General features: G+C 38.9%; 4 protein-coding genes across 4 annotated transcripts in view; 1 reads left to right on the top strand and 3 right to left on the bottom strand.

The window, feature by feature from the left end:
• LOC119555597 (contactin-associated protein-like 2) overlaps window positions 1-5,923 on the bottom strand; it is a 70,836-nt gene extending 64,913 nt beyond the window's left edge. The window contains exon 1 of the mRNA XM_037867092.1: window positions 5,404-5,923. The gene's annotated coding sequence lies outside the window, so the exon portion shown is untranslated. The remainder of the gene's footprint in view (window positions 1-5,403) is intronic.
• A 484-nt stretch (window positions 5,924-6,407) lies between these two features.
• LOC119553894 (mitochondrial 2-oxoglutarate/malate carrier protein) lies at window positions 6,408-7,665 on the bottom strand. The gene has a single exon (XM_037864561.1). The coding sequence runs from the start codon at window positions 7,536-7,538 to the stop codon at window positions 6,633-6,635; it is 906 nt and encodes a 301-aa protein (XP_037720489.1). The 5' UTR covers window positions 7,539-7,665; the 3' UTR covers window positions 6,408-6,632.
• Window positions 7,666-7,863: 198 nt separating this feature from the next.
• LOC119553842 (mitochondrial 2-oxoglutarate/malate carrier protein) lies at window positions 7,864-9,055 on the bottom strand. The gene has a single exon (XM_037864486.1). The coding sequence runs from the start codon at window positions 8,938-8,940 to the stop codon at window positions 8,005-8,007; it is 936 nt and encodes a 311-aa protein (XP_037720414.1). The 5' UTR covers window positions 8,941-9,055; the 3' UTR covers window positions 7,864-8,004.
• A 3,719-nt stretch (window positions 9,056-12,774) lies between these two features.
• The window catches only part of LOC119552851, a 123,661-nt gene continuing 122,257 nt past the window's right edge, over window positions 12,775-14,178 (top strand). The window contains exon 1 of the mRNA XM_037862725.1: window positions 12,775-13,389. The gene's annotated coding sequence lies outside the window, so the exon portion shown is untranslated. The remainder of the gene's footprint in view (window positions 13,390-14,178) is intronic.

A 14,178-nucleotide genomic window follows, 5' to 3' on the forward strand; every position in this document is an offset into this window, starting at 1 on the left:
CACACACACACAGACTCAAGCTCCGTTTGTTTGTTTGTTTGTTTGCCCGTATCCTGCGGCTGATGAATCAACTTTTGCCTTTTACTCAAGTCACGAAACACAAACCGAAAAACGCACCGAAATCAAGCGGTCGAGGATTACATTTGCGTGAAATCCAGAGACAATCGAACAAACACACACACGCACACAGGGGGCACTGAAACACCGGGCCGGAAAAGCCGAAAACAGGACACAGACACCGAGATCCGGTTAAGGACACCCCGTTACACCACCGATCCCCAGAAGGTCCCTTGATTAAACGAGGTTCGACAACCGGCCAACGCGTCGTATGAGCAATGTCAGTGGCGCATCCTTTGAGCCCGAATTGACCCGTTTCACTGGCGACGTGCTAATTGCCTGTCCCAGGATAATGAATATTTGGCGGCCAGGGACAGGAGCTACTGTCTTGCACTCTTTCGTCGCCATTTAATCCACTTGCCTCGACCTACGCGGTGCGACTAATTCCAGCTACGAAATGTTAAGGCAACGACGCCGGCAGCGACGACTGCTGCTAGTTAGTTAGCGTGCTAAGCAGCAGGAACAACAATAGAACCAGCAGTGCACAGAGAGAAAATATTAGGACTATAGGTCCAAATAATATTTTGCACCAAAACTGATTTTTACTGATTTTTACTTATGCAAATATTATTTTAAAGACCCAAATTATACACTTTTAAATAAATAATATGGCTTTTATCAAATTCAGGGATGTGTTTGATAAATATATGTTTTAGAAAAAGATAAACTAAAATAAAAATGTATATTATAAGAAAATACTAGCATTGTATTACAAAATGTATAAAGTAGTCTATACTCATTATTATCATGGAGATAAACAAAAATCCATTAAGAATTTAGTTTATGTTTATAAATAGATTGATAAATAAGCTGAATATGAATATCATTCGGGTAAAAATATTTGTATATTAATTTTAAATTTAAAAATGGTACCGATTAAAATAAACTCTAATGTGAATGTGATTTTTTTATTTATTTAGATTTAACCCAAACTATCAAGTTAATTAAAACCACTCATTTCGTTTTCTTAAAAGTATAGAATGATATGAAAGTACTTTAAAGAAAATATTGTCTTGTTACTTAAAATCCATAGGAATTTATTAAGTACTCTCTAAAATGTACATTAAATTATTATTTTATATTGGGTATTATTTAAGAACTTAGTTTTTTTCAAGAGCTTCATAGATCAAATAAATTTGTATACAGAGAGTGATATCTAGAGAGTGTATCCTAACTTCTCTCCGTGTAGACACACATGGGTGGGGTTACTAGAGTGGGTGGTGAAATATAGCATTCGAGACAACGCTGTCGTGCGGTCTTGTGGCGGTCATGTAGTGGGTGCCGACTCAAGAGGGGCATTGGGGTGTGCCTCGGATTGACCGGGCGATTTGCTGCGGCTTAGCCATTAAACTGGGCACATTATTAGTTTAAGTTTGGTCCGGACTTGGGTCACTGCTACGATTAACCGTAATAGGCGTCAATTGGAAAATTACCGCCGATCCGCCGCACATCTGAGGCGACAAAGTATCCGTATCTGTAGGGTGCTTGGGCTGAGATTCTGTCGAGGTGGAAGACAAAAGGCCAGGGACTAAGATTTCTCAGATTTATTTGGTTACCCTTTAAAAAACACACAATAGTTTAGTCAGGGTATAATGGACTAGCTAAAAATAACTTATATGATTTTTAGTAAATGCCTAAGATATATTTGGTGTATGCCAATAATATGTATTCATTTAGAAATTTTCTTCAGATTTTTATTTTATGTAAAAATAATATGTCTGCAACAGAACATAAAGGAATATAATACTTTATTCACTTTGAAATTTGATTTGCAATATTATCTTCTCTTCGTTTATTGCCAAATCACCATGGCATTGAAACGTACACTTTTTCTAGAGCATTTTGCCGTCCTATGTCCTCCCATATCTCATGTCTAGCCTTGGGCTCTCAGTCCCCAGTGTTATCTAAATATTTGATGACTTTTACTCAGGTTTTTGCCGCTCATTTAAAATTCAATTTATTTTTGGGCAGCCGCCCGACAAAGCGACACGAAAAAAGAGTCTGTCACAAAATTTGCATTACTTTTGGCATTGATTTTGTGCACGGCGAGGAGAAACGAGACTCCGGGGCAGATGCCATGGGTCGCGAATCTAGACGGGGCATCTTGGCTCCGTAATTCGTGTGGCAATTGTCTTAATTCGAAAATTGCAACTCTCGCGTTCCGTCGTAGACAAATTGTGGCCATGCACGAGTGTGTACGCATCTGGGCAGCCACGATAATGGTTGTGTCCCAAGATCCGACCAGATGACAGCCACAATTCTATTTTGTTGCTGCTGCGGCTTATCTGTTGCCCATCAATGGGAGGGCAAATATATTCGCACACTGACAGAATAACTAGAAAAAGTAAATAATTCTTTAAAGATTTCTTAGGTGGCTGTGTAATATTTTTATTCATAAATATTATACTAGTCCGAACTTAGCTATAAATATCCTGGACATTTTATTACAATCATATTGTTTAAAAAATTGGCAAATAAAAAACGTTTTTAATAAGTTAAAGAAATCACTTATACTTCTATGTTAATATATAAAAATTAAATCATTTTGGTCATTCAAAAAACCAATAAACAAGTATACCTTTGTTGCAAACAACATGGGAAATAAATTAATCAACATAATGATAAATAGGATTGATGTTCCCAGAAAGAATCGTTGAAGAAGTAATCTTAAGTGCCTCTCATTCTTATAAATACAGATTTCTACGAAATTACACTCATATTACTTTGATTTTTCTCACTACACACTTGTTAAATTTACTCATACATCAGTATTATGCTTGTCTCTTTTGTCATAAACGATGACATGTGGGATTTTGCGCGGCTCGGTCAAACGAAAAATTGGCGATTGACCTTTGACCCCGGCTTTTGCGTGCTTTCTCTGAGATGGGTTTTTTTATTGTTGTGAATTCATTAGAGGCATTCGTTAATTTGCTTATTAGTTAATTGCATTCGATGCTCGAAAACATATAAAAAGCCCCGCTCGGCCACCAACCACTGATCTTGTTGTCATGTGATCGAAAAAAGCGACGTCGAGCGAGCTTATTAAACCAGTTATGGATGCAGTTGTGTGTGCGGGTGTTTCACTACAGAACAGCAATAACAACAGGGGGACTGAGATCACGTGCGGTTTTGTCTGCCCGTTATAGGCTATGGTAATGACTTGACACAGACTCACAGATACACACGCATACCAGCAGACGTGTGCCCACCGTCTGTCCCAAGCTTTGTCATTTCAATTTGCAAAACACTAACTGAAAAGTGTATAACCGAGTATAATCACTGTGACAAGATACTCAACGGTTACACCTTTGAATCACGAATTAGTTCCACTCAATTTGATTTTGTAATTGAGCACATGTTCTGGTGTCTATACTTAATCATTTATTAAAATGCTGAAGGGAGTGTGTTGTAAAATGTCACCTGGATAATTAACTTTAAATTTCTACTTGAAATATTAGTAACATTAAAACAATACAAGGCATTTGATACATTTTAAAATGCTATAAATTACATAGATTATTTTTAATACATATTATAAAAATAGGCATAATTTTAAAATTTGAGTAAATTCATTTAATGTATCTGTTCATTTCATTGCCGTTTTTTTGTAGGATCAAAAAAAGCATCTGATTGTCGACTAGCAACAAAAATAATCTGCTCACCTCACTTAATTCGATTATTGTGATATTTAATTTGTCACCATATATGACTATATTTTTGTATTGTCACAACGTCAACCGCGTTTAGTTTTTTGTTGACATTTCCAGGTTTGCCCTACCAATTCTCCAGTCATTAATCGCTCTAACCAAACATTAACTACATTATTGAGTTTCGTTCGGAAGGGTGATTGCATTTTAATTTGATTTCTGCCGCTTGATTTCCAATTAAAATTTTAAACAAACAGCAAATCGGTAAAAAATTCAAATGCCAAGTGAAGCGTGCTAGCTGCTACTCATTGTTTATTTTCAGTCATTTGTTGACAAATTAATATGCAGACAACATGAAGCTAATTAGAATTTCTAGTTCAAATAAAACCGACAAATCGTTTGGGCTGTCTTTGCCACAAAGCGATGGATGAAAATGTATGAAAATACATGGAAAGCAAATAGACTTCAAACGGTGGGAGAGTAATTAGATTGACAGGGAATTTTAATTAAATTTAAATTTAATTATAATGCTTTATTATTAAAATTTGCTACTGCTTTGGAAAATTATTAAGAACTCTTTGTTATTTGCTCTCCAATATAAGCGTGCATTAATTCCTAGCTTTTGGTAATTACCATTCCTAGCAAACATGGGAAACTTTTAATTGCCCTAAGAAAAAGTCAACATGAAATAATTAAATAGAACTAGAGCAAAACCTTGCGCGTCATTATCTCCCTGCTATCTGAGGTAAATATCCACAAGCACTGTGGGGATTATCAGAGATTCAAATGATAAATGCCAAATAATTTACACCGCTACCCAGTAGACAACTCCCTAACAGACAAAAACAGCAATTACCTGGCACTTAGATGTTTTCCCTCAACGGTAATCGAAGTGTCAAATCAGTTGATTGGGAAAATTACAGTTTACTGTGAATGTCTAGCATGCAAGTAGATAAACTGCGAGATAAGCAACATTCATCTGCATATATGCGAATTTATGAAGTCATAATTCTAATAAATAAATTTGAAAAAAAGGCTTAAGAAGATTGCGACAGTTGAGATACCCTTTCAAGAAATATTCGTTCCTTTCTGAAAAAGAAATACGAGTACATATGGATATAGTTTTATTTAACGATTTTCACAGACAAGTAAGGTATCTGTATCTTTTAAAGATTCTGAGATCTACATAGGTAGGAATACTTTTGCTGAAAATGTGCGTTCCCTTTAATTAAAATGACATGCAATATTCTGACTACCTTTAAACTAAGAACATAATAATAATGCAGACTCTGCTTGGAACAAATATATTCTATTGTGTCGGCATCGTTTTCTTTTCTCTGTCACAAACATTAGCACAAGTGGAATATACCCTTGAACTTTATTAGTACCGATTATACTGAGCTAGAGGTTCCCGCGGGGTTTCCAACACTCAATCTAAAAGCGTCCCAGACTTTATGACAAATTCACATGGCAATCAATGAATCGTTCGTAAATTTCCTCGAGATTCAAGCAATCAATCAATCATACTCGATCGGAGGCGTCAGCGATAGAAATTTTTTGCTATCGCCACAATCTGGAGGAGTGCCCACTGTGCTGCCATAAAATCAAGATAGATACAGATTCTTATCGGCTGGCTCACCTGAGTGGAGTGGTTCCGTCGGCGATTCCAACAATTTACAGCGCCCAAAAGGTTTGCCAATGTCCGGCCCAATTCACACCATAAATAATTATCACTTAATTACCGATTTATGTGTCTATCTCGTAAGGTAGCGCACACATAATTTCATTTGCATATTTTTATTATATTTTTGTATTCGGGCAACGGGACAGGCACGATTTATGCGGCACACAAAGAGCACTTTCAGATGGCACTTGTACTGGGCTGATCTCTACAAGTCGTATTTGAGCGCTAAATTAACACTTCCGCGGCATGAACTCAACGGTTGATTCATCCCAATCCCAAGTGAGAGATTTCCTTCATAAGATCTCCGCCGGCAAACTTAAGTGGCTTCAATTGAGAGACGCCGAACGGCTGTGCTGCGCTTTGCTCAGCTCCCTGCCAGAAGGTATATCAGATATAAGGAGTCCCGATCCGTTCCGATCTGATCCGCACACCCGACTGACTATATCAACCGTAACCGCTCGCGAACCGCTCGATCGCAACGTAGGAACGCAACTGACTCGGCCAGATTACCGGACCGGCTGATCGAGGGTCTGATAAGCGCCACAAAGCCCCACGGAAAACAAAGCCCAGCTGATCGTTGGAGCGGGACGGATGGATCCAGCCCGGTATTACTTATAGCATGCGAGAGAAAAGCCTGATCGTGCGAAATATGATCTTAAGAACTGAAAGATTTCAAATGTTACTAGTTTTTTAAATTAGCCAGCCAGTTATAAATGATAAGATCAAATTTTATGATATTAAGGTATGACATTTGTAGATATATCATCCTTTAGTCCTAATTTAATGGGCCATGTTTTGGGTTTGTGTCTACTTCTGAAATTGATTTTAATTCCTTTAATGCTTAATATCACCAAGATCTATCAAAGTAACTCAAATTAATCTTAAAATCTAAAAAAAAGATATATATCAAGTAAGAAATATACATAAAGTTAAGTTGTGATACAATATATTTGAATTGAACATTGTACATGGTGTTCTAACATATATTAAAGGAAAAGAGAAAGCCCTCTGCATAAAATTGAAAACCAAATTTCTTTATAAAACAGTATTTCAATAAAACGGGAATTTTCGTAGATCATAAAACGGTTTTGGCAACTTTAAAACATGTTACATTTTTTTTTGGGCTTGGGTATTCTGTAAATTTGTAATGCAATTTCCAGTAAGTTGTACTGCTAATTTAAGACTTAGATAGTGGATCCGGAATCGTCACCGAGCACAAATCGCTTGTAGGCCTTGGTGAGTTGTTCCAGAAATATAAAAGCAAACACAGTATGCGGCCCAAGTCGACAAAGGTAGGGTGTAAAGCCCTTCCACAGGGCGGGGATGCCCTCGTTCTTGGAGACCTTTATCAGGACATCCATGGTGCCCTTGTATTCGCCAGATTTCTGCTGCTGGATACGTGTTTTGGCCATGTCCAGCGGCATGGAGGCAATGGTGGTCAATAGCCCAGACATCATGGCGGCCGAGATGTGAAGCGAGAGTCCCGAGAAGTATTGGGAAAAGGCGTTCTTAAGCTGGGAATACGAGGCCAGTTGGACCATATTCACGATCATGGCGCGACCCATAGTGGGCATACATCCTCTCCAGAGCGCCGTAACGCCCTCATCCTTGACAATCCTTGCGAAGGCATGGCCCACATTCTTATAGTTACGCCTCTCCTCCGGCGGCAATCGGTTATCGGCCATCATCCGGATGAGGGCCACTTCCGCTGGATTTCCAAACATGGCTCCAACAGCCCCGGCCAAAATTCCCATGCCCATGCTGGCAAAAACAGTTGGAGACTCATTGAACTGCTTGCGATACGCCTCGTTTTCCATCTGGTAGAATCCCATACGACCTGTTGTATATGTGGCCTGTCGCATTAATCCCGCACTCAGTCCATTGTAAAAGGCTAGAATACCCTCCTTTTTTAGGGTCTTCAGTATGCAATCGAACGAGCTCTTGAACTCGCCGGTGGAGGCTGAGAGTTGCATCCTGGTCTTCACCAAATCCAATGGTTGCACAATGCAAGTGGCCATCATTCCGGCCAGACCGCCATTGACGTACATCATATAGCCGGGAATGGACTTTTTTTCTATATTGTAAGTCATGGCGGAAATGCGAAGAAAAATTTGAATTTCGAAGAAATAGAAACCGAAATTAATTTTTAAGGGCTAAGAATGCGATTTTCAGATGATAGGTATTTTTAGCCTTCTACGATAATCATATCTGTATTCTATGTATCCCAAGAAATCTGATACAAAAATGCTTTTTATAAAAATATTTGGAGGTATTGGGCGAAACAACAATATTTCTAGGCTTACATAGACCGTTATATCATGAAGTTTATCGATTCAAAGCAAACTTTAATTAATCTTAAATTTTTTCACCACACTTTGTGCTTTAACCTCCAATAATAAACTTGCGCATGAGGCACCAATATTTTATTAGACATCTGAAAACCCACTTTTTTTCGTATATAAGATAGGAATAACTAGTTTACAGAACATACGCGTTTTACACAGATATATCGAATCAATTTCTTTGGGGATGAAAAAGATGTACTATAGTCGCTAGCTAAGATGCCGAATCGGATGGTGAGTCACCGAGCACATGCTTTTTGTACGCCTTATTCATTTGCTCCAGGAAGACGAATGAAAAGATCGTGTGTGGACCCATGCGAATTAGGTACGGTGTGAATCCCTTCCACATGGCAAAGGCACCCTCGTTCTTTAGCACCTTCTTAAAAACATCGATGGTGCCACTGTACTCCGGCTTGCCCTCGATCACTCGCATCTGCTGGATGCGTGTTTTGGCCAAGTCCAACGGCATTGAGGCCAAGGTGGTCAGCAATCCGGACATCATGGCGGCGCTCAGGTGAAGAGGTATCCCCTCATTGAGATACCCACGGAATTGGTCCTTCATCAGGGAGTAGGATCCCAGCTGTACCATATTAATAACCATGGCTCGACCCACAGTGGGCAGACATCCTCTCCAGAGGGCCATCACGCCCTCATCCTTCACAATCTTCACGAAGGCGTCGCCCACATTCTTGTAGTTACGTCTGTCCTCGGGCATCAAACGGTTATCGGACATCATCCGGATCAAGGCCACATCAGCTGGATTCCCGAAGAAGGCTCCAAATGCGCCGGCGGCAATGCCCATGGTCATGGTGGCCACCACAGAAGGATCATTCTCGTAGTTCTTGCGATACCAGTCCAACTCCATCTGGTAAACACCCATCCGGGCCGTTGTGTAGGTGGCCTGTCTCATCAGCCCGGCACTCAGTCCATTGTACAGGGATAGCACACCCTCGTTCTTGAGCACCTTCGATAGAACCTCGTACGAACTCTTGTACTCGCGAATCCCCAAAGTACCAGAGATCTGCATTCGGGTCTTGAGAAGATCCATTGGCTGGACAATGCAGGTGGCCAGCATCCCCGAGGTTCCGCCCATCACGTACTTCATGTAGGTGGGCACCGTCTTCTTCTCCACGCCAAATACGAGCGCCATGTTGGACAGGACAATTGGAAGATATTATGTTGAGAAAAAGGGGCTGGGAGTTGGAAGTGTGTGGTTGGAAATGAGCCGAATTCGTATGTGGTCTTAAATGAAGGTGAGTTCCCCAGCAGAGCCTTCTTGAATGAAACATTTTTGTATCTTTTTTTTGGTTTTCAGAAACTGACAAAATGTATTTATAAGAAATTACAGTAGGTATTTTTAAATTCCAAACCATTATTGAATATCTATTTTACTTTAATCTTTTTTTTTGTTTTCATACACTGACATATAATATTTATAAGAAATTATAAATGTTCTTTTTAAATTCATACCATTATTGAATATCTGTTTTACATTAATCATTGTCAAAAATTGTACATTAAAATTTATTGTGTGCATATTAAGATGATCCTGAAACTATATTTCAGTGCAAGAGTCGTAAATTGTTAATTAAAGATTATTATAATCTCTTTTATTTGTTTTAAATATTAAACATATAAGTGTGCTTTAATCGATTCCTTGAACGCTTTTTATTCTTTACGTTTTTATTGAATTTGCCTTAATTGAATAAGGTAATTGAACAGTGTATTTATCAACCTTATATTTTCTACCTTTTAAATTAAGTTGAACACATTTTAACTAGTTGGCTCAGCCACAAGGGAGCTCCTGCCAAAGCTAACCGCGCTGATTATGGAACCATGAGTACGTATATTCAGCCCCTGATGGGCTTTCGGTTGCCTTGCGGATTTGGGTCGCCGTGGCATTGATTTTAATTGTGGCAGTTAACAGGCCAACACCTCCGGCCAATTAACGAACCCCTATAATTTTCCTCACATGCCAGATAATTGTGCCGGTTTTGGGCCACCCACAAATTAACGACAGCCTGGCAAGCGGCTTATTATCTGTCTCGTTGCCAATCCAAGCCAACCCTTTGCCTTCGCCACAGTTTGGCAGCCTTTTCCCCATTAGATGAGTACACAAAATCGTTTGGCATCGTTGGAAAATGCAATTAGAGAGCAACTCAAACCGAAAGAACCCTTCAGAGGAGGCATAGAGAGGGCCCCAATTAAACGAGCCGAAATTGTTATGTCAGGGCAGGGCAAAAACCAAACCGAATTTCATGTACTCGCAAATGGCGTATCGACAACTCATTGCGGGCTAATTAAGAACTCAGGCGGTGGCAAAGACCAACAAATTATAGCCAGGAAAAACGGAAAAGCGTTTGGTGTTGATTTTCTCCCAGCGAAGTAAAGAAAATCTCGCATGCGATATCGCAATTACTTAATATTTAACCGCTGAAAAGTATGCAAAAGTAACTCGTATTTACAAGTGCCTAAAAAGTCCGCAGTTAGATGATGGCGCATAAAATTGTGGATCAACGATGGTACAGTGATCTCTTGTATTAATAAATATTAGGTAATATAGTACATCAAAATATAAATATATATTTAGATGAAAGTTGAATTATTTTATTTAATCGAGGACATATTTAATTTTTATATTTTAAGGAATATCCTAACATAACTATATATATTTTAATTTTTGTAAAATATAAATGGTTTATTAATTTTAGTCACATCTCGGTGGAAATGTGAAAATATAAAAAAAAGTAATACTGCAGTACCATTACAAATTGGTCTGTTGAAATGACAATTAGTTATAATATCTGAAAAAATTGTGATACTAACAATCATTACTGTATTGTTCTGCCTTTGCCAGCACTTCTGGTACTTGAACGAAGAACGGAAATTGGAAACACATTCGGCAAATTAAAATAAACACACACAGGACCCCCTAAAACTTGGAGCATACTTGTGCTAACTTGGCTAACGATGCAAATGTTGTTATCAAGCAGTTTACAACATAAATACTCTAATTATTTATGTGCATAAGTAAAAGTGGGGCAACAGTCTGCAGCAAAAGCGACAGCAACAATAACAATGGCAACAATGCAATCAAACAATCAGAGACAAGCTCGCTGAACTGAAATGCCAATTGTGAAAATTGTAAATAAATATTTTAACAGGCGATGGCAACAACAAGAAGTCGGGAAACTACAATAAATCAGATCATATCGGCGGCCGACTGCTGCGGTTTCAGTTGTGGTATACTATATAGGTATATATAGGTATAGCTATATGGCAGATCTGGCGACAGAGCAGCCCTACAAGCGTGGAAGGCATGGCGCAGGGAAAACTGCGAATAGCTAAGAGAAAAATCGCAAAAAGCAAAAAGCGCCAACAATAACGACAACGATGACAATGCTGATAATAGCCAACGGAGAAGGCGAGGAGGAGCGTTATGGTATCCGAAAGAATCGCCTGGAAACCACAGAAATTCACGCTCAAGCGAACCGAGCTGAACTGAACTAAGTTGAGGTGAAGCTGCTGCTAAAAGCAAAATGACAATAACAGCTGCAATTCCAGGGAGGAGCGGGTTGATAGCCCTCTGTGAGAGCCGCAGCAATGACAAAAAACTAACTGCCACACGGAAAAAAATAGTTTAAAAACAGCTCGTAAAGTTCTCAGAGATAGCAAATAAATCATATTAGAAATGACACCACTGTAGGAAATGTCTGAAAGTTAGATGTACAAAATACTACGTTTACGATAGGTTTTTCCATTAATTACTAAGGTTTTTATAATTGATTTCTTAATTTAAGCTTGAAAAATAAATATTTCGTTTTTAGACGGGCTGTCTTTCCTTTAAAACCATTTAACGAAATTCCATTACTTATAAACTACATAGAACATTTTCAATCCCAAGTACTAAAACGTCTAATTAATGTTCCTTAAAAAAAAAAGAAGCTATTTATGCTTAAGATAATAAACCTAGAAATTAAATTGAATTCTTTGTAATTTATAACAAGTCGAATTTTCTATTTTGGATTATCTGTGATGACAACTAGTTGTATACTTAATATTTTTCACACCCAATTAACCGCTTTTAAAATTAAAGTTGATATAGCTACACAAATGGAATGTATTATTTATAGTCAATAATATTTTCAAAGTTCTTAACATTATATAAAAGTATTATAATACACATTTTAAGATCTTAAGTCAATGGAAAGTTCTTATAAAATATTTTGGTATTAAAATGGTTATATAAAAAGTAAATTATGTAAATATCATTATCAGCACTGACTTTTCACAACTATAGTGTAATTTTCCCTCTGTGTACGAAAAACGAGGCATTAAGTAGCGAACCGTTAAGAAGTCATTCGAAGTTGGATAGACCGAAAAAAACGAAGCGTCACTAAGCCGCCCAGCGAGTGAGCGAGCCAGCACTAGGAGGTAATTTCTGGAGTAAACAGAGCGAATTCAGAGCTAAATCCCGAAGACCGAGCTTCCAGTGAGAGCAGTGAGAGCTACGATCGTAATTGCGCTGGGCTAGAGAGTAAAAGTCTTTGAGCAAACGAGAGCGGCGGTTAGCGAAAGTTAAAGCCGAATGGGAGAGCCAAAGATTAAGCGATCTAGGAGAATAGCACCCGATCAAGAAATAACACCCGAAAAACACAAATCTTCCGGTTAAGTGTGTCATCAAAAAATCGAGCACCCTCTGTCTCTTTCGCTCCCCCAAAGGTTCAACACACAATATAGAAAACAGTTATTGTTGGACAATAAATCAATTCTAAGCCCACCAAAAATAAATAAGAAAAAAAGACGAAGAAAAACGAAAGACTGAGGCAACGAACTTGCGATCTTCGGAGGCGAAGAATCAAGAGATCTCTTGCCACAGAGAGAAAGAGAGTACGATCTGCTCGCTTTTCGAACTCGGAGCGGCGGGCTTTTCGAACTTCAAGCTGTCCGGCATCTGAAACTTTTTGGTCATTCGTCAGTGAACCGTCGTGCAGCTCGAAACGCGACGCGATCCGTTGGATACGTATTCACGATCCAACGAAATATATAAACACGATTCTTCTTCGCCGAAGAACGAACGTTTTGTGCGTGTGTATGTGTGCTCGAGTGCGGTGTGCGTGTTACCATTTGCATTTTGGCTTTTTTAGCTTTTCGACTCGCTTTTCGTTCCATTTCGCCGCGTTGCATTTGCCCAACGATTGCATTTCTCGGCTTTTCGTTTTTTGGATCGGCTTTCGTTATATTTGGTTGGTTGGGGGCCTTAAAATAGCCTTTTGCCGTAATTATACTGGCCGGGCCGCAAGAAAACGTGTTTGTGTCTAAACTACAGTTACAACCAGAGCAGCAGCTGCATTTCACTCAAAAGTGTTTGCCGAAAAATAATAAAGAAAAGTAAATAAAAAGAAATTGAAGAAAGAAGAGTGTTCGATAAGGAAAGGAAAACGTCACTCGGTGTGTGCGTGTACGTTCTTCATCTATTGGTTCGTCATTTAACATTGTGCTCATAATTTATCCAGCGATATGCAAATAGAAAGCAACAAATTTGTACAGCAAGTGGAATATTTCAACGTTTAATTCGGGCCCCGACAAAACCGAAAAGGTAAAGCAAATGCATTCTAACAAACAAGAAAATGAGAAATAATACCCACAAACTATAGATAATGTCACCCAATCAGCACAAAGCTAATGAGGAGAATTGTGAAAACGTCAGAACTGCTCTTCTGAACTTGATTTGGTTAATATATTCATTTATATACATTTCTCCAGATGACGATTTACATATCGGTAGTCGTCGTCGCAGGTTCATAACTTCTGTTTTGGTTAACGAAGAAAGCTTCGGTTAGATCATCGCAGCTCACGATGTTCCTTCCTTTTCTGCGAACCCCTAAATAACACTTGCTGCACGATTGAACTTTAAACCGCATTCTTGGCCTGTCTGCCTGGTTTTCTCGTTTCCTCGGCTCTCTCGGTCGGACGCATCTATCACAGATCGGTGAGTGGTGGCCAATTTTCAATGGATCGAAGCTGCTTCGTGGGAACTCTTGACTCTTGAGCCCGATAGTTCGGGCCTGGCATTTCGCGGCACACATTTTAGCCCTGGCTAGCTAAGCTAGCAAAAACAGAGCCAAAAACAGGCTTGCAGAACAGGAATTTCCACTCCTACAACAAATGTGCCGACAATTGACATTTTTGTGTAATTGCCAGTTTTATTTCTGTGACTTTGGTTTCGAATTTTAGGGGATTATTGGTTTTTAATCGCGAATTCCTGGGGTTCAAAGTGATTCGGAGTTGATGGAGTTGATCTAAAATTGAGTTTAACTCTTAAGCGTGGTCTTGTGCAAATTGTTATTGGCAGTTTAATACTGAATAACTTAACCGTAACTGTACG

This window comes from Drosophila subpulchrella, chromosome 3L (assembly GCF_014743375.2).
Source record: "Drosophila subpulchrella strain 33 F10 #4 breed RU33 chromosome 3L, RU_Dsub_v1.1 Primary Assembly, whole genome shotgun sequence".
Taxonomy (NCBI): Eukaryota; Metazoa; Arthropoda; class Insecta; order Diptera; family Drosophilidae; genus Drosophila; species Drosophila subpulchrella.